The sequence below is a fragment of the Castanea sativa genome, chromosome 1, assembly GCF_040712315.1.
Source record: "Castanea sativa cultivar Marrone di Chiusa Pesio chromosome 1, ASM4071231v1".
NCBI lineage: Eukaryota > Viridiplantae > Streptophyta > Magnoliopsida > Fagales > Fagaceae > Castanea > Castanea sativa.
Window position 1 is genome coordinate 36,789,202 of NC_134013.1, and position 26,350 is coordinate 36,815,551.

The window sequence follows — 26,350 nt, forward strand, 5'->3', positions numbered from 1 at the left end:
AGGGGCGAACACTCGCTTTTTCTATCGAACGGGAGAGGACGAGGGTAAGTCATTCAGCCGGTGGACCATCACGGACGAGTTGATTCTTGGCATGTCTTCATGACTCTATGTGAAAACGTCTTGGTTTTTCTTAAGGAACGTTGCAAGTGATCGTCAGACTAATTGGCTGGCCAAAGTACCAATTCTCATTGTCCGTTCGGGCCTGGAATCGTTGAGGACCACTTTTTCTAACTCTTCCACTGGTTGCGCTACCATTCGTTGTTCCTCAATGGTCAACGTTTATATGTGGTCGTCCATTTCCATCGTGGCCACATAGCATTCTCTTGCGGCTATCTGATTTTCACGCAGCTCTCCTACTCAATATACAGTCGGGAACTTGACCATTAAATGATAGGTTGAGGTTATAGCCTTCCATGCATTGAGGGTAGGTCGTCCGAGAATAGCATTATAGGCAGACAAGCAATCGACCATAAGGAAAGCTACGTCCTTGGTGATCTACTGGGGGCAGTCTCCCACCGTGACAGACAATGTGATAACGCCAAGGGGGTAGACCCTCATTCCTCCGAAACTAACGAGGGGTGCATTTGCTGGCGTCAGTCGCTTTCTTTCGATCCCCATCTGCTGGAATGCAGGGTAATAAAGAATATCAGTTGAACTTCCATTGTCAACCAAAATGTGATGCATATTTTTATCTCCTACTTGCAGAGTTACAACAATCGCATGATCGTGCAGGTGGTGGAGACGTCGTTCATCCTCTTCTGAAAATTCGACGGCTGGGTTGTCGACCCGTCTTATCTTTGGTACGGCACCCGTCAGGTGGACACTATAGACCGTCCTTAGATATGTTTTGCGGGCCTTTTTAGATGACCCAACAGCTGTTGTGCCCCCAACAATCATCCTAATGTCTCCTATCGGGGGCCTTGGGGGCTTGTTTTCTCGTCGGGTTGCTATGCCTTGGGGTAGGTCTGACTTGTCCTTGTTGACAAACCTCTGGAGCTTTTCTTGCCTAATAAAGGCCTTAATCTGTTGCTTCAGGTCGTAGCAGTCGGTCGTATCGTGATCGTGATCTCGATGAAAACGACAATACTTATCCCGTGACCTTTTGTTTGGGTCTCCTTAGCTTGCCTGGGAAAGTCAAGGCTCCTTCATCCTGGATTCGCATTAACACTTGGTCAATTGGAGCGGTCAGCAGAGTAAAGCTCGTGACTTTACTTGTAGGCGGTTTTGAGCGTCTATCCTCCCGTCGTTCCCCGGTTTTTGCCATCTTCTGCCCTCTGTCTATTCTTGTATCTTCCTATCTATCCCTCTTCCTAGGCTTTTCTTCTCTAGCCAGTAACGCATCTTCTGCGTTCATGTACTTGGTTGCCCTGTAAAACACTTCAAACATAGTCTTTGGGTCGTTTTTATGCAGAGGAAACAGGAACTTACCCTTTCGCAGCACGTTTGTGAATGCTGCTACAAGTATCTTGTCATCTACTTCGTCTATTGAGAGGGTTTCCTTGTTAAAGCGAGCTATGTATGATCTTAGAGTCTCATCTTCTCGTTGTCTAATGTTCATCAGACACGCGGTAGACTTCTTATGCCGGTGACTCCCAATAAAGTTGATATGAATTGCGCGCCTAATTCCTTGAAAATGCCGATGGAATTAGGCGTCAACCTATTTTACCAGTCCTTCGCAGGTCCTTTCAATGTGGTGGGAAAAGCCCTACACACGATCTCATCCGGTACACCCTGAAGATGCATTAAGGTCTTGAAAGATTCCAAGTGATCCAATGGGTCCTTGGATCCGTCGTAATTTTCCACCTGAGGCATGCAAAATATTGGGGGAAGGGGGCATGAACTTACGAGTGCTGTGAAAGGCGAGTCAGTTCTCTAGACTAGGTTGTCCAGGTCGCTGGAGATTCGACCTTTGAGGGCGATCATCATCACATCCATCTGTTCCTTCATCTCCTGCATCTCAGCTGCTATGTGAGGTGGTAAGGTGTTTGAGATGGATGGCCGGTTAATGTCCTACCGCTCCGGTCTACTCGGAGCGTTGCTACCTTCAGGCGCTTCCGGGTTCCTCCCATTCACGCTTGCACCTTTCTGGTCTTCCTCTGGTGCGCTAGGGCGTGTATTCTTTTGCCGCAGTTGCTCCTTCAGATCATGATTCTGCTTGGTCAGGCGCTCAACTGCCTCCGCAAGTGTTTGGACTTGCCTCTCCAAGGCTATGGTGTACAGTTCGTCGCCTTGATTATTAGTTGTTGTCATCGATCGAGTGAGTACCATGCAACTTTTGTCTTAGGGATAAAGCAAAGGTTGATTACTCTCTAATGCTGATGCATCCCCACAGACGGCGCCAACTGATGATGAAGAAAAATCCACCAGTAGTCGCGTGGCCCTCACTTGACTCGAAACAACACCTGCACAACAAAAGAAAAGACCAAACAAAGGGCATCGGTGTGGTGCCGGCCCAAAAACCCTCCAAAGGTCAAGTTAGAGCTTTTTTTCGGAACCCTAGAATGCCAGAGCTGAGTAAACTATGCGTACCTTGATTTGTGAGGGTTTTGAGATATTTATAGTAGAGTCGGCCTCCTTTTCTTGCGTATCAAGGCTTTCTCCTTCTAGGGAAGATCCTCTTTAATTAGCGTATATTCCAGAACCCACTACTAGTTAGAATTCTTCTTGTATTGGGATTCTTCAAAGATTATCGTGAGGCGCAAGTTAATTCCATTTAGGAATCCTTGGAGCCTAAGCAAGACAGATGATTGCCAAGTGTCGCTTATTTCCGTCAACTGTACATCCGGGCAGCTTGGATCTGTCGACTATCAACCTGTTAGCCTCATATCGTCACATCCCAGTCAAATCGATCCGTCACCTGTATTTCTATTCCTCTTCAATGCAAGGCGCTGATAGTCCTCCAGAATTCCAGTGGTGTGATCCATGATGGACCTTGGCTGCATCTGCACCTTCTTAAAGTAGTATTTATTCCGAGCATTCCAGATTGCCCATGCTATCGTGGCCCATCTCTCCAACTCTGTCTTTGCTAGCTTACCCTTTAACGTTTGAAATAAATGGAAGAAATCCTGCACCTGGTTGCTACATTTCTGCACCCTTCCTTTCGATATTGCCCACACATTCCATGCCATTGGACATTCCCATAGCAAGTGTGAGGTTGATTTAGGCTGTTGACAACAGACGTCACATCTTAAATCCACCTTCACCCTTCGGCTATGTAGATTCTCCTTAGTGGGGAGAATGTTTGAACACGCTCTCCAAATAAAGTTCCTGACTTTCGGTGGCACCTTTAGAGCCCAAATTGTCTTCCACACTTTGCCATCTATCCGAGCATTTGAGTGTTCAGCCCCATCCTGATGCAAAAGGCGAACAGCAACTTGGTACGCACCTTTAACTGAGAACCTCCTTGCCCTGTTTTCCTTCCACTCTAATTCGTCCCTTCTGTGGAAAGCATCCAAGGGTATGGCCAGAATCTCACTTTGGGTACTGGGTGCAAATAATTCATGCACGTTCTGTCTATTCCACTGGCCCATGTCGTCATCAATGAGCTCACTGACTAGCATATTGGGCTGTTCTTCCCCAATAAATACCAGCTTGTGTGCCAGCCAATTATCCACTGCCACTCTAATTTTTTTACCGTCCCCCACCTTCCATTGTGACCCCGCCCGTATAATGTCTCTTGCAACCAATAGGCTACGCCAAACATATGAAGGATTGTGTCCCAACTCCGCCTCCAAAAACGAGCAATTTGGGAAATACCTTGCTTTGTAGACCCGGTAGAAGAGAGAGTGGGTGTGATGTAACCACCGCCACGCCTGTTTTGCTAGCAATGCCATGTTGAAAGCTTGGATGTCTCTAAATCCCATTCCTCCCTTTACTTTTGGGGAGCATAATTTTTTCCAATTGATCCAATGTAACTTTTTCTCCTCCTTTGTTTGGCCCCACCAATATTTGGCCATAGTGGAGTTTATGGTTTCACATAATGACTTCGGAAAATGAAGTCAAACTAAATAATAAGAAAGTAGGTCCTTTTGTAGTTGTACTCTGGTTATATAATATATTATAAACCCGGTTTAAAACACTACTATTATTTTCGTGTGTGTTCTAATAAGTATTACTGTTTACTAAAAAAAAAAAAGCAAGGATCAACAAAAGAAATCTTGTAAAAGAAACTATTGCCAAAAAAAAAGAGAATGAATTACATAAACTAAATTAAAAACTTGTTCATAGAAATGTTGACATGAATTAGATAAGACTAGGACAATCACAGATTCAGACCTAGTTGTTATTAGTAGTAAGGAAGAAAGGGCTTGAAAATTCAAAACATAAAAGGGAGAACTCAAGATACATATATACATGACCTCTATAAAAAGGGAAGGGAGTGCCAATTGCATCTCTAGCAGACTTTCTATATTTTGGTACTGTTTGAAGAGCAATAGTTACTTTTACTCTTTACGTATGTACTTTTTCATATACAATTTCTAACAAACTCTCTATTATTTTATTTTATTTTATTATTACTCCTTTATTCATTGGCAGCAATTAGATTTTTTAAATCTTTCAACAGTAACATTTTTCAAAATCTCCAAGGTTCATATTTCCCAACAATTTTTTTAATGGTTGTATTTAGGGGTGTTCGCGGTGCGGTGCGGTTTAAAGTTTAGCCAAAATCATAACCGCACCGCACCTCATCTCATTTTTGCGGTCACAAGGTGCGGTGTATAAGATACAGTTTGAATGATTTGAAGTTGGTATATTTTTCAAATTTTGGGCGTTTTCTACCCAGCCCAAAACTAATTTTTCCCTTTGTTTTGGTCCAAGTTTTAAACTATTATGCTAGTTTTTCTTTATTTTGGACTGGCTTTCCTAATCAACACTTGCTAGGGTTATCAAACTTTTTTTTTTTTGAAAACTAGGGTTATTAAACTATTAATAATATATTTAATATTAAAAATAATTAAATATATTAATATATAAAGAGGGTGCGGTGCGGTGCGGTTTGTGCGGTTTTCTTATTGTAAAACCGCAAACCACACTACACCACGCGGTGCGGTGCACAATTACTTATGGTGCGGTGCGGTTATGCCATTTTGCGGGTGGTTTTGGTGCGGTTTTTGCGGTTTGGTGAACACCCCTAGCGTATTGTTCAAATGGTCATGCATTTTTAGAATAAATTGTAATTTGAAATTTATCAAATTTATGTTAGTATTTGTGCAAGTCTTTTAAAAATTCTATGTAATTTAAAATTTACCAATTTTATATTAGTCTTGAAATTTATCAAATCCTTGTAATTTGGAATGAATTTCATTAAAATTTCCCAAACAATTATTAATTGTTGCCCAGTTCTTATATTTTATGTTATTTTTATTATTTTTAACTTATAATTACGCCTTTTTATTTTTTTCTTAAAAATATATATAATTTTTTTAAAGGATTGAGCCTATCTAATTTTTAAAAACTACACATTTTCACTAAAAAAAACAAGGAATTAATTCAACCGTTTATTATCAACCACACATTTTCATTAGTCGAGTTTTGCTAAGTAGTGTATGTTAGAGCTTGGCTCGTTAGTAAAAGTCAAAAGCTCAAGCTTGGCTCAAGCTTGACTCGAGCTTGAGACAAGCCTAAAATAATTTTAGAGTTTGAGCTTGGGTTGGCTCAATTAATTAGTTAAGCCAAGCATGAGCTTAATATCAAGGTCAAACTCGAGCTCAAGTCAAGATTTCCAGCTTAAGATTCAACAAAATTACATTGTCAAATGCTTAAATCTCCAAAAATAAAGTAAACAAAAACAAGAAAATAACATACTCATTTTATCATGCTTCTAGTCTCACCTATCCATTATTCAAATTACAATTTTATAAAATTTTACATCCACATAAGAAGGTGAAGAACTAGAAAAAGACTTGTTTGTAACTATTGTGAATAGGAAATGACTAACATGTTTAATAACTTTACATTAGATGATGGATGGGGAAGGACCATATGTAGCTCACTTAATTTTCTTTTTTAAAAATGTACCTATAGTCTAAAGTGATGCTTGGTTAGTTTAGAGGGAAGGGAAAATGTTAATGTAATGGGTAGTGGTCTCATATGGGTCATGTCATTATTAAGATATGTGTAATGAGTTTATTTAGCAAACACATATCAAGCCTATACATGAGTTTATGCTCGACTTGTTTTGTATCAAGCCTTATAGCTCATGAGCTTGTTCATGAACATTTTATTTTGCTTGGGCTCGGCTTGTTTATTAAATAAGCTTAAAAATAAGGCTCAAGTTTGGCTTATTTATAAACAAACAAACATGAACGAGCTTTTTATCAAACCGAACTTGAGTTAATTATGAATGATTAGGTTCATTTATAGACCAACATTTTCACTCTTAATTTATTACTCAACCCTTTAGTCTTTACTGTTTCATTTACTTATATTTTATGTGTGTGTTTGTGTGTGTGTGTGTGTGTGTGAGAGAGAGAGAGAGAGAGAGAGAGAGAGATGCTACAAGGCTAGTGGAGAGTTCTCTTCATTGGATCCCTACATAAATATTTAGAGAGTAAAACTACAAAATAATGCTCCAATAGTCTCTCTAAATCGCACAATTTTTTTTTTCGCTAATGAACAATCACTCTCTTGGTATGGAGAGTACTGTTCATTAGTAGAACAATTTATTGCAATAAAAAAATAGTCACAATCCATAAAATATTCACCTCTTAAAGGCTATAAATCTCAATCAAATTCATTTCTCTTTCTCAAATGTCTCTAAGTGGAGACACACAATCAAAACACAAAACACAATTTAGTTCTCATAAAAGTAATCAAATTGGAACAACAAAGTTGAATCATAACAAGTGTGGGGGGATGAACTTGATTTCGGGTTGAGGCCCAAAGGCCCATGAGATCATACTTTACGAGATAGGTCATGCCCAAAAATGTGGATAGAAGTAAGGACGCCTGAGGAATAAAAGGCAACTCCCCGGAGTAGGTCCCATGGAGTACCGAGTTAGCCACCATTACTGAGGCTCTTATCTGAGGTAATAAGTAGGACTTATCCTACGGCGAATACGTAAGGTGTTAGGATTATTGCCCTTGAATCCTATTATATGATGCTATGTATGTTATTATGTATGACTTAATGTTGTGTCTAATAAAGTTGTTTTATTATTATCTGAAATAATAGTAACATGAATATTGAGATTTTATCATATAGTCCATGAGATGTATTGTATGTGATTTATGTGATTTAGTCACAGAAGATGTAAATCACAAGTTCCTTGTAAACTCAAAATGTAGTTCGTAGTCGGTGATGAGATTGGACATTTCATCTGCGAAGACTATAACATATTAACTAAGATGATTTGTCTTGATCATGGAAATAGAGATTTCTAATTGGTAGATTAATATGTTTTAAAAGTTAAAACATATTGAACTGGACCGCTGTGAGATTTATTATTCTCCTAACGACTGTCAAATGAATAATAAACTCACGACTTATATTTGCATGAACTCTTAATCCTGAGAGAATAATGGACTTGATCATGAGGTGTAGGTTACTTTGATATATCAGGAGTGAGATATATATTTATGGTCAAAACCTCAGTATGTTGAGCAGCCACATTTAGTGTTGATGGAACATATATTCTCAAGATAAAATTCATAGTCTCTTAATGGAGATGCAAAATATTCCCTTGAGATAAGTTTAATGGGTTTGTTATTCAGAGAGTTAGGCCTAACCACTTTAGTAAGTAGTTACTAAAGTATATATTTATGGAATTGAATTTCATAAATATATGATGAATAACTTAAATGATTAAACCGGGTACTCAAGGAATTAAGATGTAGTAATCTACAAAGTGACAGTCTTATTTCATGACTTTGTATTATTATGAATATTTTATGAAGGGGTTGCATGTACAATAAAGTCTTGGGATATAATTTATAAATAAGGTCTAGAGTGCAATTATATTTATATAGTGGTATTAAATATAATTAATGGTAATTTTGGACTTGTCAAGAGTTGACAGAAAAGCCCAAGGCCCATTGGAGCTAGTGTCTTATTGGTCCTTTTTTGTCCTACTCTAAGCCACACACTTAAGCCCAATTGGAAAGGCCCAAAAGGCCAGTCCAATTAGATAATCAGTTAGATACAAAGAGAAAAACATACATAATTTCAGTTGAGAGAATTTTGTTAGAACACTATTGTGAAAAGGTGTGTAAGAAGTGTTAGACACTTTGACATTCTCCCTTTGGAACTGATTGAGAGACCACACATCTTGGGCGTTAGTGGACTTGGAGTGAAGATTGAAAGTGTTCCCAAGTGCTTCTGATCTTCAGTTTTGAAATTCACCGTTCCAAGGTACACTTTGCTGTTCTCAAATTCTGAAACTTATATAGTACATGTTAACTTTTATAAATGAAGTAGATCTGTTATTTTTTCCGCTGCGTACATGCATGTTTCCATCATAAGGGACCATGGGTAACTAACTTTCTTTTTGGTTTAAGATGCCATCATCGCCAAACTCGCCTCGGGAAACATCTTGAAAGGATAAGGACCACAGAGGCAGTTACCTCCGTATTAATGAAATGTTCTTTATCTAAACTCTTCCACATTAAATGCACATAGACTAGCCTGAACAGTGTACAAACCCCTAAATCTCCTATCTCATGATGAAAGGGAGGCAGAATAGAGGGGGATGTGACAAGAATCCTGAAAATCCAACTGGGGAGATAAGGGAGGGGAAAATGTCTATAAAAGAGGGGGAGCGTGCAACAAAAGGGGGTTCAGAAAGATTGGGAGAAAAAACTTAAGGAAGAACAAGAGAGACAAAATTGTAATCATTGAATACATATAAGAGTTTTTTAGATTTCTTTCCAACACTTTGTACCTTGAGAAAGCAGTTTATATATCAATCAATAATCTTGTTGTTCCCCATTTCTTTCCAATCGTTTGTTTAGATATTTCATTGTGGAAATTCTACCTCATAGTTCTTATAAATTAAGGGTTTGTTTGGCTGGTGGAAAAATGGGAGGATAGAAAATAGTGGGAGAATGGAAAAGTGAGATGATAGAAAAGATTTTAATTTTCCTCATTTTTGTTTGGTTCAGAGTGAAAAGTGGAGGGATGGAAAAAATGAGTTTTTATAAATTTATTCATATACCCTTATTAAAAAATAATGGCCAATTAAAACAACAAAAGTGACAAAAAAAAAAAAGCAATCACCCAATTTATTAAAAAATAAAAATCATGTTCCAAAAAAAGATCATGTCCCAAAAAAAAAAGCATGTCTAGTTAATAATAAAAAAAAAACCATCACACCCATGGCCCAAGAAATCCCCCCCCCCCTCCAAAAAATAATAGATAAGAAGAAGGCAATGTCCAAGAAAAAAAGAAGAAGAAGAAGGCAACATGCCACTGCCCATTTTCTCCCTTCAGTTTTCTCTTCATTTTAGGGAGAAAACTTTGGAGAGAAAACACCTAAGTCCCACCATTTATTTTCCTTCCTCCCCACCCAACCAAACAAACTTCAAAAAAAAATTTCTTCCTATTTTCTCTCCAAAGTTTTTCATCCACCCTATTTCACCTCCAAACAAACACACCCTAATTGTGCGAGTCAACTACTTAGTCATTGTAATCTAGTACAGTGTTTGTATTTGTCTCACCCACAACAAGAATAAAAGAACCAAAAAAAAAAAAAAAGGACAGAGAAGTCGATCTGACCCAAGTTTGTAAATTTAACAATTGAAAATGTTTCACAAATGTATTTTTGTATTGATAAATTTGTGGGAACAATTCTTTGCAATTAAATTCTATTACAACAAAATAATCATCTGATTCAATCTCCTTGAAAAAGACTTTGATTCAAATGTTATGCTAATGCAATTTTGATTCGAACACAAATGTCATTCACTTTGGTTAGAAGATGGATTGAAGATCTTTGTAATGGAATTACAATGAATTTTTGACTATGCACTTATTAGAAATTCTTCATTCTTTGAATGTTCTTTGTGTTAAAAAATTTGTGGTTGAAATTTTTCGGGACTTTAAAGGCTTGAATCCGATGAAATTTCTATGAATTAAAGTCTTTAAAGTTTTTGGAGGCTTTAGAACTTGATTCCAATAGAACTTTAAGACTTGGAAGAATGATTTGGATGAATGTTCTTCATCTTCAAAAATTTGTAGTGGAAGTTCTTTGGTACTTTGGAAGCTTGAATCCGTAGAGGTTTACTAATTTGTAGTTTCTCGAAGTTTCTAAAGGCTTTGAGCTTGATTGAGATCTACGAGGATGATTTGATTTATTTTGCTTCGAATGTTCTTTGTATTCGAAAGTGAGAGTTTTGAGACTTTTGAATGTGTTTTCATAAGACTAAGGAAGACATCTATTTATAAGAGTCTCGAGAAGGTTTGAAGACACATGATTGGTTCTCATTGATGACTCGTATCATGATTTAAATGGAAAGACTTTATGTCTTTCATAAGACTAAGGAGGACTTCTAGCCAAAGTGTCTTAATTTTAAATAACACACGGCAATTTTCAGTTAGGTTACTTATAAATTAAAATATCAACACTTGTTGATGTGTGATTAATTGTTCGGTTTTCACAATAACTTGATAAATTTCTATTGCTCTATGAATGATAAAAATGGGACCCGCTAAGTTGCATATGGCAACATGTGATTAGTTGAAAATTTTCACTTCTACAATAGGTTCCCATAAAAAAAAATTAGATATTTTTTTTAAATTTTGATAAAAAAATAGAAAGGGGTAATTATAAATTAATATATAATAAAAATAATCTAAAAAAAAAAGAATTGATAAATTTCAAGTTACATAGAATTTTTATAGGACTTGCACTAAAATTATCATAAATTTGATAAATTTCGAATTAAAATTTATACTAAAAATGCATATCTATTTGAAAAATACAATATCAACCTTGAAAAATGTTAATGTTGGAAGATTTAAAATATATAATTGTTGAGAATGAATAAAAGGAGAATAAAGAAATAAAATTAAAGAAATGATAAAAAGTCTCTTAGAAAATGTAATTGAAAAAATAGATATAGACAAAAAGCAAAAATAACTATTCACCCTCCAAATGATACAAAAATATAAAAAGAGCGGCGGGGATGCCCGATTAAAGATCATCAGGTCCAACTAAGAGAAATCAAAAGAAGTAAGCAATTTGATCCATCACACCAGATCTCTTTTCCACTCGGACCCATAAGTTAAGTTCTCTTCTTTATCCCAATAATAATATTGTTTGCTTTATAACAGCCGAACGATGTTTTCTATTTTTGTTGGTTTTGACTTTTGAGTAATTTTTACAGGTACTGTTCCACTTTTACTCTCTTTGAAATCAATGGCATCGACATCGACATCGACATCGACGTCGAGTCCGCTGAACGACGTCGTCGCAGCAAAGTCTTCTCCAAACCCCCCAAATTCCTCTTCCTCCACTCGCAAGGTCAGTCACACTCTGCACCCTTTGCCTATGCCTGCCTTCAATTCATAACGTAGTACACCAATTACTTCTTCTACTACTAAGCTACCTTTCAATTATGTTCAATAACACTCGTGTTCTCTTCATCATGCTTCGGAAACTTTTTAGTATTTTACAACATACACACCTAGTTCAAAGGTAGCAGCAGACTCTCACACATCATTTTTTTAAATTTAAAAACCAAGTTCAATTTGGTTTTAAACTCAATTTTGAAGTAGTTTAAGTTTGTTTGCAATTTTGGTTTTAAGGATGTCTAAATAAATAAATAAATAAATATGGTTGAACAAGTTACAAATTTGTATTAGACTCTATGTATGTATAGTATAATTTTATGTTCAATTAAACGGTTGATTTAGGAGAGACTGTCTGTAGCGTAATGGTACAAAGAGTTGCCCCCTTATTATTATTATTATTGGTTTCAAACTCGTAAGTTTTATTTTGGGGTATCTAGAAAAAAGAGAAAACTCATAGGATTGGTATTTGGTAGTGGAGACCAAGATAGAACTTTTACCACATTGAAATCTCACAATATCTAGGAGAAATTTAAATTTCCAAACGATTTGGAAGGTAGAAAACCAAAATTAACACCTAGTTTCTTTGGTATGTACTCTAAATTTTTTATATCAAATTCTTGTAGCTGTTTTGGGAAGATTTTGTAATATAATATGGTGTATTTGAGATCTAACAATTTAAAAAAAATTTTTAAATGAAATTAGAAAACTTTAAATATGTGTTATAGTGCATTCCATTTTACACTTAAATGATTTATGTTCATTGTATTATTATTTGTTAAAATCTTTTCATATTTTAAAAATAGACTCCATAGCTCCACCATGCACATGCAATTATATGACTTGACTCGAATTACGCACAATTTATATAAAACTTAACTTGCATTACTGCAGTTCCAATCTTGACTCACATTCTCATGTCTAAGAATTTCTAATAAAGCATCTTAGATGGATTGTTTGATTCTAGTATTTCGCTCACTCTTAAGTTTCTACAAGAGACACAAAGGAACCACGCTTCAAGCTTTAGAGTTTCTGTGATGAACAGAGCTGAACTTGTATCCATTTATGCCCTGTGTTAATATATAGTACATGAAACTTTAATGCCCTACAGCATTGACTCCTGCATTTTGTCAGGCTTGCTATGCTGTTCTCCAGAGTTGGGTCTCACAGAAGTTTATGACTGGATGGTAATAAGCATAATGAGGGATCCATCCAATCTTTTGTGAACCTTTCTGTTGTCTTTTCTAATAAATATGTATATATATATATATATTTTGTATAATCTTTCTGAACAAACTTTGGGTTTGAATGGCGAACTTGTAGTGTGGTTCTCTTTCCTGTTGCTGTTACATTCTTCATCACATGGTGGTTCATTCAGTTTGTAGATGGTTTCTTCAGTCCAATATATGCCAGGCTTGGCATTGACTTATTTGGTAAGGGTTTAAAGCCCCAATTCAATATTTGTTTCTTGTGTTTGGGGCTTTGACGGTGAATCCTTATTGTTGTTGAATTGTTGTCTGCTTTTATCTGGACATTTTGTAGAGGAATTTTTTTTTTTGGTGTTTGAGACTGAATTTGTTTATGACACGCATATGATCAGCCCTCAGCATTCCTTTGAATAATAGAAAATGCTGCATTATTTTTTGGAAGTCTCTTACTAGTCAAAGTTGATATCCAATTGTTGACACGAGAGTGTCCAATAAAGAGCCAACAGAGCCAACAACCCTTGTTGTCTTACAAGCCTAAGTAGAGGAATCCCACGGTTTGGACTTGGAGTCCCAAATCTACCCCAATTATCCATAGCTGGTCCTACTAGCCCAAGCCCATTAAGGCTGTCCCACAATTTGTCAATCTTGATGACCCTACTGCATTTATTTACTCAGTCTTGAAATATGCTGATTATGGGAAATACCATATCATTTTTTTTCATTCTTATTTTCCTTGTCTTGGAAATCATGTAGTCATTTAATTCTATTTAAGTCTCCAATGTTTAGGGGGATCATCTGAACACTATATATATATATATGTCAATGTAATTGGAATGGGAATTAGAGAAAGTGATTATTATTCAGAAATACTTGTGTTATACTCTGTATCTCTTTGGTTTTATTACATTGAGTGGTGAGTGTATTCAGCCCTATATCCTTTGTGATTTCCTTTGGGTGGTGAAATTTCTGTATCCCATTGGATTTTCCCTAGGTGGTGAGCTTCTTGTGTGTGGGTTCAATTTCTTGTTTTTCTTCCATCCCCTTTTCTAGTATCAATTCTTGTCATGGATAAAAGGTATATAGAATGATTTAGTGCCCATTTGGGATTTCTATAGAAGTAAATCCTTAGCTGTAGGGTTTTACTAATAAAGAGCTTTAATTGGTAGTTTTTTTAGTGTTTGGCAAATTACAATTATTAAGTTATTCACCAATAGGGCAAAACTCCAAGTGGTTTCTTTTGGTGGTGGAATTCAAACCTTTTTACCTTACTTGATAACAAGAGATTGAGACTTTACCAATTGAGGTAACTAGAACTCACATAGTATTTCTTGATTATTCTTAAACAATAGGCATCAGACTTGCATTATATTTAATGATATTTGGCTGTTGTGATAGACTAGTTGATTGATTTATATTGATGGAAATGTTCAAACCTGTTTGACAATTAACTTCTTCCAGAAAAGAAATATTTCAAAATTACATTGAAATAAATTGGGAAATTCATAAGAAATTGCAAAATCTTTTCACATGGGTGAAATTTTTTGAAATATATCTTAAGTTTCATATGGTTTTAAACAAAAGGTCTTCCTATAATTAATAACATGATCACTTTTATCAAAATAATTCCTACTCTTTATTGTCCTAGTCTATATCTTAAATCCAAGTTTCAATTTTTGTTATATTTTCAGTCCTTCCCCTCAACTCCCTCTGTTTTTTGCCCTTAGATCTGCAGTTATGATCTGAATAATGTTAGTGCCATATTTTACCAAACCAGTTAAATATTTCATTTCAGAGAGTTAGGTTATTGGATATGTTATTGTTTTCAAGTAATTGAATCTGCTATTCTGGCAGGTGGGTATGTGTATCTGTGGTTTACTCCCCAGGGGTGGGGAGGTTCCGCGTCATAAAAAAAAAAGGTATTTGAATCTACGATGATGTGGAAGATGTACTCATTGCATTTTTGGGCATATGAAATCATTATTTAAAAGATCATACTAAGTGCACAAGGTTACTGTTTTTGCGAGGTCTAGGAGAGGTGGTTGGTAGGCAACCTTATCCGCAATTATTGGAGAGGCTGATTCCCATACTCAAACCCACCTGCATCTAGAAAAATTTCATCACATTATTTTCTCTTCATTGCTTAGTGTGTTCTACTAGTCAATAAATTGTGGCACCTTCAATGTCATAGCTAGAACTATGAATATAAAGTGTGTCATCATTTTTTTGAGTTCAAGTGTCAATTTTTTTTTCTTCTTGGTGGGTTTAATTTCTAGTGCAACAGTATTCTTATAGCGGCTCTTTAGTAGTTTTCTAAGAAATACCTAGAGGTCATCATAGGTAGTAGTGACAGGTACTTTATTTTGCTCTTGATGAGTCTATATGCTGATTTGTAAAAGAAAGTTACTGGTCATTCTGTAACATTATGTTCTCTTCCTCTGCCGGGGAGGTCTTATTTCCACTTGGTAATCTATCAATCCTTATACCAGGAGAGATTGCTCTAAATCTTATGAACTTGGTGTAGGTTATTTCCTTTCTGCTTCATTATGTGATGTAATACTCTTTGTTTTCATTTAATTGAAATTGATTAGCTTGATGTTAAAACAAGTCTAATATCTCAATGTATGGGAATCATCATTGAATACTTCTTGTTCTTGCAGGCCTTGGATTTATTACATCTCTAATTTTCGTATTCTTTATTGGTATGTTTGCTTCATCATGGGTGGGTGCCACTGTTTTTTGGATTGGAGAATGGTTTATAAAAAGAATGCCCTTTGTTAAGCACATTTACTCGGCCTCCAAACAGATTAGTACTGCTATTTCTCCAGGTAATACAATCATTTTTGGTCTAAAGATCCATTATTACCCTGAGTTTAATATCTTGTTGAAATTTAGAATCTATACACAATATATTATTAGGGTAATAACAGCCATAGGTTCAATGACTTACACATCCTGAATTACTATCATGATAGAGATTGTAAACTTTACTTTCTCAAGATTGCACTCAGAATTTAGGTTTTTAGTTATTTTTCAATTTTTTGTTATTTCCCCCCTGGCCACTTTTTTGAGCAAGGACTTCCAGCCTAGGGAGTCCCGCAGGGGGAGTGGGGGTGGTGAAGGTTTTATTGTGTATGATCTTACTTTCATGTGTTACTTATGGTCTTAAGGCTTGTCCAAAAATACTAATTCTATGGGCCAAAAAGCCATATATATCGGATATAGATAAGTGTGTATGAGATGAGTGCTCCCACCCCTTCCCCCCCCACATCACCCTCCCCCACCAAATATACCAATACCACCGTATTTTACAACATTATCCACCACCACCTTCTCACTCTCCACCACATACAGAACCCCCACCACCACCACCTCCACCTTTCCATTCCTTTCCACCCCCTTTACCCTTTGGTCCCTCCCACTTCTACCCTACCCAACACAACCACCCTTCTTCCCACATCATGTCTTTTTACCACAACCTTTCTGCTGGCCTAGTCATTTTGGTCAGGTTCTCCAACAATCTCTCATTCCATCTTTTCTTGAATCTCCCTTAATGGAAGAAATAGAAGCTCAAGAAGGAATACCAAAACCTAGTTCACCTGCTCCGGTTTCAATGTCGTTATCCACAGCTCCTTCTCTGCCACTTAGCAAGCTTCCCCCACCCAAAGTTCCACATAATAGGCCTCCCCCACAAAATAACTTGAAACAGCTTCCCTCTCCTCCATCTTTTCAATCCAAGACTAGCCTTCAATCTAGGGTGATAGAGAGGAATTCAGTCTTCTTTTGTATCGATTCTAAGGTTTTTTCTTTAGTTTTTGTTGGTGGCAGAATAGATTCCTATGCTATTCATGAACGTCGGAGTAAGTATCATAGCTTTATTCGGGTGGGCAGGTTCGGTTTGGATTGGATCTTTGCTTGTTTAGTGGAATTACCTCTTTGGAATTTTAGCCAACAACACTTTTACAAAAGAATGCGGGAGAATCCAAAAATCTTGGAGATAACCAGCCGATCAAATTTGGGATCTTTGTTTGTGGAAATCTGTGTATCACAATGGTGCCTCATAAGGTCCAACCCAAAACCTTTTGTGAGTCTGGGTCCTTGAAGAAGCAGCAAACCAATATAGAGGACACGATGTGCCTCTCGAGTGAAGGGTGTGTGGGTTTGATGGCTTGACCAAGTTGATGGAAGTTGGGGAAGGATCGGGCATCAAAGATGATGATGTGAGGCTGGAGTTTGTGCTTCTGAGCACCGGCGTTGGTGTGGGTCTTATTTTCGAGGCTAATTTCGTTGGTTTAACTGATTTGGGCTTCCACGAAGCAGAGAAGCAGTCAGAAGTGATTCCGAGCCTCGATGTTGGTGTGGGTCTGACTTCTGAGGCTGATCTGCGTGCCGATGGTGGTTTTGTGGTTGTTCCACCTGTTATGGGTCTTCTAATGTCTTTTTCGGTCTTGGAGTTATCTGAAAAACTCTGGTGACAACAATCATTGGGTCCAAATCGCTTCTCTCTTCTATCTGAGTTGGGTTACGACTCAAATGATGCCGTTGCACCTAGGCAGTTTTGGGAAGATCCTTTGTTGATAGAGAAGGGTCAGGAAACTTGCTCTTTGGTTGTTGAACCTTTGGCTTTGTGGTATCCTAATGGAGGTTTAGATTTTGGTACTGAGGTGAGTGTTATTGATGGGTTTTCTTCAGAGGATGATCTGGAGCCTTTAGAATGGGTGAGAACGATGATCAAAGGTTTTGGTTCATATGCGGGGTTTCCTAGTGCTTGCTGTGATAGTCAGTGCATTGCTTTCTTCCAAAAACTCGAGAGGGTTTGGGAAAAACAAGTTGCTGCTGTCAGCACCCAAGGGATAGGTAATTCAAATAAAAAAGTGATGCGGGAATTGAGAAATTTGGTTTGCACTACTGATTATGATGGACATTCTGTTTGGAATACCAGAGGTAGTGTGAAATCCTCTGGACTGGGTGCAGCTGTTTGTTCATAATTTTGAAACTTTTGTCATGGAATGTGAGGGGTTTGAATAACCGTTATAAGAGGGATGTTGTGAGGAATTTACTTAAGGAGTGGAAATGTGATGTTTGTCTTCAAGAAACCAAACTAGACATTACTAGTTCTAACATTGTCAAAAGTCTATGGGGGCAGCCCTTATATTGGCTAGATAGTTTTGGATGCCATTCACACGGCTAGGGGGATACTGTTAATGTGGGACAAAGGGTTTTTAAGAAAGTTGAATGTGTGGTTGGTAGTTCTTCGGTTTCTGTTTTGTTGAAGGGTGTGGTAGATGGCTTTGAATGGGTCTAATCAGGGGTGTATGGACCGAATGATGATAGCCTTAGGGATTTGATTTTGGCGGAGATGTGGGCAGAGTTTGATAGTATGAGATCACAGTGGACTTTGGCTTGGTGTTTGTTTGGTGACTTTATTATTATCAGGTATCTGACAGAGAGACTTGGGTGTACTTCGTTTAGCCCAGCCTTGTTTAAATTTTTGGATTTTATTGAGAAGCATCTTATGGTGGATTTACCTCTGGTGGGAGGTAAGTATACTTGGTTTCATGATTGTGACAACCCTTCCATGTCCAGAATTGATAGTGTTGGTGTCAGTGGGCTGGGAGGAGCATTTCTTAGATTTGACCCAAAGGATACTCCCCTTGGGTGGTATTAAACCATTGCCCTCTTCTTTTGGAAGTGATGGGGAAAAGTTCTTTTAAATTTGAAAATGTGGCTGAAAGTGGAGGGTTTTGTGGAGATGATTCGTCTTTGGTGGAATAGTTATCTCTTTATGGGACCCCGTAGTTATGTCTTAGCTTGTAAGTTGAAGGCTTTGAAAGGGGATTTGAAATATTAGAACAAGCATGTTTTTGGGGATGTGTCTTTTAGGAAAAAAATGCACGTTGATTGAGGTTTTAGATCTTGATGTGAATGAAGGGATGTAGCTTTTGAGCCAGGAGGACAAAGATAGAAGGGTTGTGGTTAAATCTGATATTGATTTTTTGCCTTCGTCTAAGGCTCTGTTCATTAAAGAAGGGGATACTCGGTTTTTCCATACACTTGCTAATTCTCATAGATGAACTAATCATATTATGGGTGTGGAGGTAGAGGGCACTCTTTGTGAGGATGATGCAGATTTCCCTGATTAGGTGGTGGATTTTTATAAGAAGTTGTATCAGGGGCTGGAATCTTGGAGGCCTACTATTGATGGCTTAGATTTTGCTAGTTTAGATGAGACTGAGAGGCTTTGGAGTAGGAGATTCTTGAGTCTCTTAAGAAGGCTAAAGGTGACAAGGCCCTTGGTCCTGGTGGGTTTACCTTGGCATTTTCCAAAAATGTTGGAGTGTGCTGGAAGGGGACGTCATGTATTTTTTTTTGGATTTCCATAGTCAGTGTTTTTTTGAAAAATCTCTTAATGCCACTTTTCTAAGTTTGATGCCCAAGAAGACTAATGCTATCAATATTAAAGACTTATGCCCTATTAGTCTTATGGGTAGTCTATATAAACTTTTGTCTAAGGTGTTGGCATGTAGAATTCGAAGTGTTCTAGATAAACTTATTTTTGATTCTTAGAATTATTTTGTTGGAGGGAGATAGATTCTTGATTCAGTTTTGATTGCAAATGAATGCTTAGATAGCAGATTGAAGAGTAGTGTTCCCAGTGTGATTGTTAAGTTGGATATTGAGAAGGCTTATATGATCATGTGAAATGAAATGCCTTATTTTATCCTTATGTAGAGGATGGGTCTTGGGGCAAAGTGGGGAGATGGATGAAATCAATTTTTACTACAGTTCGGTTTTTTGTTCTTGTTAATGGTTGCCTTGCCGGCTTTTTAGGTAGTTCTCGTGGTCTCTATCAAAGGGATCCCTTGTCTCCACTCTTATTCATTTTGGTTATGGAGGTGTTGAGCAGGTTGTTGAAGAGAATAAAAGAGGGTGGTTTTCTTTGTGGTTTTCAAGCGGGAAGAGTGCAAGGGGGTATAAATATTTCTCACCCTCTTTTTACTTATGACACTATCTTATTTTGTGATGCTTGTAGGGAACAACTTTTATACATACAGATGGTAATAATTTTCTTTGAAGCTATTACGAGCTTGAAAGTCAATGTTGGGAAGGGTGAGATTGTTCCAGTAGGTGAGGTAAGGAATCTGAATGCTTTGGCTCGTGTTTTATGTTAAAAGTTGGATAGCTTGCCTATGATTTACTTGGGTATGCCTGTTGGGGCCCATTATAAGGATTCATTGATTTGGAATCCTATTAAAGAAAAGATGGAGAGGAGACTGTCTGGTTGGAAATGTATATATTTGTCAAAGGGTGGTAGACTCACTCTTTTAAAAAGTACTTTATCAAGCCTTCCTACCTATTTTTTATCTTTATTCACTATCCCTTAAGCTATGGCGGTTAGACTAGGAAGGATTCAAAGGAATTTTTTTTGGGGGGCTTTTGAGGAAGTTCTTAAATATCCTTTAGTGGCTTGGGAAGATGTTTGTTAGCCAATGGAGGTTGGTTGGTTGGGGATCCAATGGATTGGGTTGTTTAACCAAGGTTTACTTGGAAAGTGGTTGTGGCGCTTTGGGAAGGAAAGTAGTCGTTTATGGCATCAAGTTATAGCAACAAAATATGAAGTGGCTAGAGGAGGTTGGTGTACTAGAGGTGTAAGATGATCTCATGGGTGTGGGATGTAGAAGGGTATTAGCACAGGTGCAGAGAGATTTTTTGGACAGATAGTGTATGTTGTAGGGGAGGGCCACTGTATTCGTGTCTGGCATGACCCATGGAGTGGACATATACCTCTAAAGAATCTTTTTCCAGGTCAGTATGCTTGTTCTCGGTCCAAAGAAGCTTGGATATCTGACTTGATTGTTTTTGCCTCCGAAGGAGGAGAGAGGAGTTGGAATCTACAATTTTGGAGAGCTCCTCATGATTGGGAGTTGGAGGTTGTTGGTTCTCTTTTTGAGCTTCTTTACTCCTTAATGCCGAGAGGTGGGGGGGGGGGGGGGGGAGCTATCTTGGAAGTTGACTCCGAATGGTGAGTTTGATGTGCGCTCCTTTTATAATTTGTTGTTTGGTGATTTAATTGTTGTTTTTCCTTGGAAGAGCATTTGGTATGTAAAGGTGCCGAAAAGGGTGTCATACTATTGATAATTTGTTAACAGAGGTCAATCCCTTGTTAATTGGTGTTGCATGTGTCGGTGTGATGGGGAATCTATTGACCATCTCTTACTTTAGTGTAAGTTGGCTTATGCTCTATGGTGTGAAGTTTTTTATGTGTTTGGAGTCCATTGGGTAATGCCAAAGACAGTTATATCTCTTCTTTTTTGCTTGGGAGAATTGGTTTGGGAATCATTAGTCAACTATTTGGAATATGATACCAGATTGACTACTGTGGTTAGTTTAGCAAGAACGAAATAACCGAATCTTTGAAGATAATGAGCGATCTTTAGGTCGGTTAAAACATCTTTTTGGTACCTTATTTCAATGGGTTCATATTTGGGGTCTTACACAATGTATTTCACTTCCTGCTTTCTACAATAAGTTAGTTGTTGGCTCTAGCTCTTGAGCTTTATGTATTTTCTTCATGTCCAGAGTGTTCATGATGATGAAGACGATGTTCATTTTTTCAATAGAAGTTCTATTACCTATAAAAAAAAAGTGTTTAGAAGCATCTTTAGGTAGATTTTAAGCTTTTTCTAATAAGCATGGTCATTGATTAATTTTGTGGTTAAACAAAAGATTCTTCCGAATGTCATAAAATTGTGATGCTAATGGTTCCCATTGATGATAAGATTAGTAGAAGTTTGACTAGAACTATTGCCAATTGCTTCTCTTTTTTGCTGAATTATTAGTTTATTACCAATGGTCTTCTAAGCAAGTGGCATCTCCTTCCCCTTAAATGTGAGGTCAAAATTTTAATCCCTTTTATACAATTTTCTGAATTATATTTATTTGGAGAGAGCATGAAGTGTTGTTACTAAAGCTAATAGAAGAATAATGTTGACCAAGATCATCAGCTGTTGCTGGCAGGCAATGAGGAATTGCCAATGGTCTTTGAGTAATCTTTAATATCTTTTGTAGATTGCTTCACCTAAATAGTTCTACAGGCTTTCAACTTTGGCTGATTTTTGCACCAGGAGTCTTGGGTGTTTGTTTTTCCAGAAGATAGGGAAGGAGCCTTACATTTCACACAAAATATTTCAGTTGGGTTTTATGTATAAGTCAGTTTTGTAAGTTCTCAAAAGTTGATATACATAGTGGGCTTGACAGATGATCTTAATTTATTAGTTATATTGGACTTTGTTATACTTTGATCCAGTTTGTTATCTTTGTACATACATTGCGTGTTGAATCATGCTTTCATGAGTGAATTTCTCTTAATTATCACTGTGGTGCATCAGCTAGTTCGACTAGTATCCATTACATGGAATTGATTCAGTGCATATTTATAATATAGTATGCTGAGAGTAAAAAAGTGATTTGTCCTTCTTTTACAGATCAAAATACCACAGCTTTTAAAGAGGTTGCAATCATCCGTCATCCTCGTGTTGGTGAATATGCAATTGGTTTTATCACATCCTCTGTAGTCCTTCAGGTAGATACATCACGTCCAATCTAATGAAGCTGTGTAATGTGTTTTCTAGATAGTTTTTCAGAAGTTTTTAATATATATATATATATATATATATTTTTTATTTATTTATTTATAATCATATATATATATATATTTGTGTGTGTGTGTTAGTCTGTTTTTATCTATGTTAAGATTTCCATCTTCTGACTCACAGGCTGCTTTTCCTTGTTCCCATATAACATATAAGAAAGAAACCTGTAAGGGTCCAACTTCCGAGTACTACTTGCTTCAGGACATGGTTTCAGTTGCAGTTGGACATGGAGCTAGTGATCTATTGCCTGATTTCCTTTCAATAATAAATTGATGGCTACTCTGTAAAAGTAGAAGCATACCATCTTCTAAGGGGAGGAAAAGATGGTTCCTTGCACAAATATTTCACTTTTTTTGGCCCCACTTATGCTTACCAAATATGTACTCATACATACTTTTTCCATCAAAGATGTTTTCTATCCTTCCACGCCACCTCTTAATTTCAACCCACAATCACTAGCCCCCAAACCTTCAAAAGCTTGCATAACCAATGTCCTGCCAATAACCCAACATCTTCAACTGCCCCAAAATGGTCACCATCCATTGCCAATTGGACCACAAGTCCATGGCTTCCCTACAACTTAAACCAATCTATAGCACCACCACAGAATGGCACACGCATAACCAACCAGATTTTGTCAAAACATTAGGCCCTCACCCACCCCGACCAACTTCACCTAACTTGAATTTTGTGCATCCTGGCTACAGTAACCAGTTCCCACTTCCACATCTTTCCCCTTCCAACTCAAATCCACCACCAAAACAACAAAGTCCATCACCAATGAGGAATCTTCGAGACGTGCATTAGGTTGTATGGACATTGTTGAGAATAGACTTGAAAATTCTCGAACTTTGTTTGTCTGTGGTAGAGCAAATTCATATAGTATTTGATAGAAACATGGCAATAGGATTGTTGGATCTTTTGAACTGGATTTGAGGGTCTAAGGTGGATGGTGGACAAAGAAGATGAAGCAATCCAACTTATTTTTCCTTTTGGGCTTGGGGTCATACACTTGATACAATGCAAGAATGCTAGAATAAGATGGGGGATTTCTTGATGTGTTAGAATTCCACAATGGCCTCAGAAAGGAGTGGTGTGTATTCCTGAAGGAATGAAGTTTAGGGGTTGGTTGGAATCTTCATCTTCTATCTGAACCCAATTTCTCCAGGCAAGTGGGTGGCATTTTGAGAATAATATGGGGGAGAGGAATTCTAATCAAAGATATAAGAACTTTGAACTGAGGGGTGATGGAGGTGATAAGAAAATTAAGACAAGAGAGGCTTGAGAACAAGCTAAAGGGGAGGCAGCTGAAGCAGCAGAGGAGGCTGTCCTGCATTTTTTGTAGAATTGAAACCACTCTAATTTACTATATAAGTTCAATGAAAAGGATGTTTTTTGATATACCTAGGACATGGATTCTTTGTGAATCAACAGAGCGTTCTTGGCTCAGCATTTTGGGACATAGGGCTATGGCGCTACTAAAGTGCTTCGCTAACTTGTAGCGCCTTTGTATGAGAATCTAGCGTTGCCACAAAAGTGGGAGTTTTGTGCATTGAGTATGACTTTTATTCCACTATTCCTGCGGGTTCCCAAGATCAATTGAAGTGAAGACCGAAAGGTAATGGTAAGATTGGTGTAAAGTCCTATTATGAGGATCTAAGTAGTTCCAGTGATGCAAGATTTCCATGGAACAGTATTTTAGTGCACTAAGGTACTAGTGAGAGTAGCTTGGTTCATTTGGATAACAGTCATAGGGAAGATTTTGACAGTGAAGAATCTAGTTTAGACAGGTATCACTTTGGTAAATCAGTATTGCAGATGCAGATAATTTTGTGAAACAGTGGACCGGTTGCTAAGTCATTGTACAATTGGTAGTGAATTGTGGGCTTACATTTTTTGTTATATTTGGGTTGCAATGGATGACGTCTAAACTTACAAGTAAATTTAAAATCCTAAGAAATATACCATTCCTGTTTGAAATTTTCATGCATTCTTAACAGTTTTGGAGAATTTGCCATGTCTTGATGGTCCTCATTGTGGAAACGATGAATGAATTGATAATTAGTATCATTGGCCATAGTAAAGTTGTGCTAGTACTACTATTCAAACCTAGCCTGTTAATTAGGATGGCAAAGCATTGTTGCCAGGCTTATCAGACAAAATGGTGTTATATTGCCATAGTATTTTATTATCTATCTACTTTTTTGCATTTAATGGTCAAAACTCACTTTGGATATAAAACTCTGAGTATTTAGAGATGCTTTTGTTATTCCCAATTCTATTGGATCTGATCTTTGATTATTGGTTCCAGAGAGATGAAGGAGATGTGGAGTTATGCAGTGTCTATGTCCCAACAAATCATCTATATATTGGTGATGTTTTTCTGGTCAATTCTGAAGAGATCATACGGCCAAATTTGTCCATTCGAGAATGCATAGGTATGATTTCTCTTTTCTGCACATCAACTATGGATTCTGATTATGTATTCATGTTCATAGGGGTGTGTCCCTGTATACTATATATTTTGCAACATAAAGGATAGGTTTCTTTCTTATTGGACATGAGAAAATGTGACAAATTGATGCCATCAGGATGGTCTTTTGTAAGTCATTATGCATTATGGAAAATTATGCTTTTAACATCTTGGCTGGAATGTTGAATGCTGAGGAGTTGCAAAATTATAATCGAGAAATATTTTGGATTTCGGGGATAAAAATTAGCAAAAATTCAGGGGAAAAAAAATTATGTACTAGCACTCAAGTGATGATATTTTAAGGATCCAAGGAATCATCTATGAAGATATGAATTGGCTGTCATATATTTTATTCTAATTTTTGGTTTGGGGAAGTAGGGACAAATAAAGTAGATCATAGAATCATTATGCAACACTGGTCCTACTTAAATGGGGACTTGGGAGGGGTGTCTCCATCTCGGATACTGTCCTACCCTTTAAACATTTTTCCAAGAAGTGGTTGCTCTTAAGACTAAAACCCCTTGAACTTGCACTCATCAGCCTGAGATCTTTACCATTGCCCCAGACAATGGCCCCTAGCAACTAACAAAGTAACCACTTGATGTTAAAAATGGCATTTATGATTGAATGTCTAAAGTAGCTGAAAATATTTCACACTGATCCCTGTACTTGTGGGATATGATGCATTTTTTCATGCCTAAATAAGTCTTATATTATTTCAGTTGTAGCTTGTGGCAAATGGTTTTCATTGGTTTCTTTTTCCCCTGAAATGCAGAGATCATAATTTCAGTCGGTATGACAATGCCACGGGTGATTTCTCCTACAGTAAGGATTGCTCCTCTAAGTGATGATATGCATCTGGACACAATAATATGGAGGCATTAAGAACAGGTGATTCTGAAATTGCCTCATCTATTGCTGGGTTTGGAGGACGATGTTGTTGATGAAGTCCTTGATTTGTTTGTTTCATACATTAAAATATTCTCCTTGGTAATATGATTGGTAATATGATTGGTAATATGGGTGTTTGTTCCAGGTTTTAATGATAAGGGACTACTTGCTTATAGAAAACACCTTAACAGAATACACCTCTCGGAAAGGCAACATCATGGTTGTTCTCCTTTCCATGTTTGGTCATGGATTCATGGGATAGGGTCATCGGCTACTATGTGGCATTTTTGATCTTGGCCTCCTTCTATATGTCGCACGATGTTGTGTTTTTACCACTTGCTGCTGAAAAAGAAATGCGCAGATGTTATATAAACTAGTTGCAGACCCACGCGATGCATGAGCATAGATAATTTTATTTTAGTTATGGTATAATATATAATTTGTTTTATAAATTTTGTAGAAAATAATTTCTAAAATAGTATAAATTTGTTTTATTATTGGGATTTATTTGATTAATATTATTCATTTTTTAGGTGGTCCATATTTTGATAAATTATGTTATCGTGTGTTATATTTTTCTAATTTGTTTTTCATGTACAACTAAACTGTTTGAGTTTCAAAT

The 26,350-nt window shown here is 37.1% G+C and overlaps 1 protein-coding gene across 2 annotated transcripts; it reads left to right on the forward strand.

The window, feature by feature from the left end:
• Window positions 1-11,132: 11,132 nt before the first annotated feature.
• LOC142621647 (protein LIKE COV 2-like) lies at window positions 11,133-26,264 on the forward strand. Of its 2 annotated transcripts, XM_075794959.1 has the most exons (9): window positions 11,139-11,219; window positions 11,323-11,459; window positions 12,641-12,693; window positions 12,830-12,939; window positions 15,372-15,539; window positions 22,197-22,294; window positions 24,676-24,802; window positions 25,613-25,728; window positions 25,874-26,264. In XM_075794959.1, exons 2-8 carry the CDS (start codon window positions 11,355-11,357, stop codon window positions 25,720-25,722), a joined length of 771 nt encoding a protein of 256 aa, XP_075651074.1. In that variant the 5' UTR covers window positions 11,139-11,219; window positions 11,323-11,354; the 3' UTR covers window positions 25,723-25,728; window positions 25,874-26,264. The 2 variants fall into 2 exon arrangements, 1 of the variants encoding a protein (XP_075651074.1); XR_012841821.1 differs by lacking the exons at window positions 25,613-25,728; window positions 25,874-26,264 and adding an exon at window positions 22,488-23,982 and having other exon boundaries at window positions 11,133-11,459.
• The last annotated feature ends 86 nt before the right edge of the window (window positions 26,265-26,350 follow it).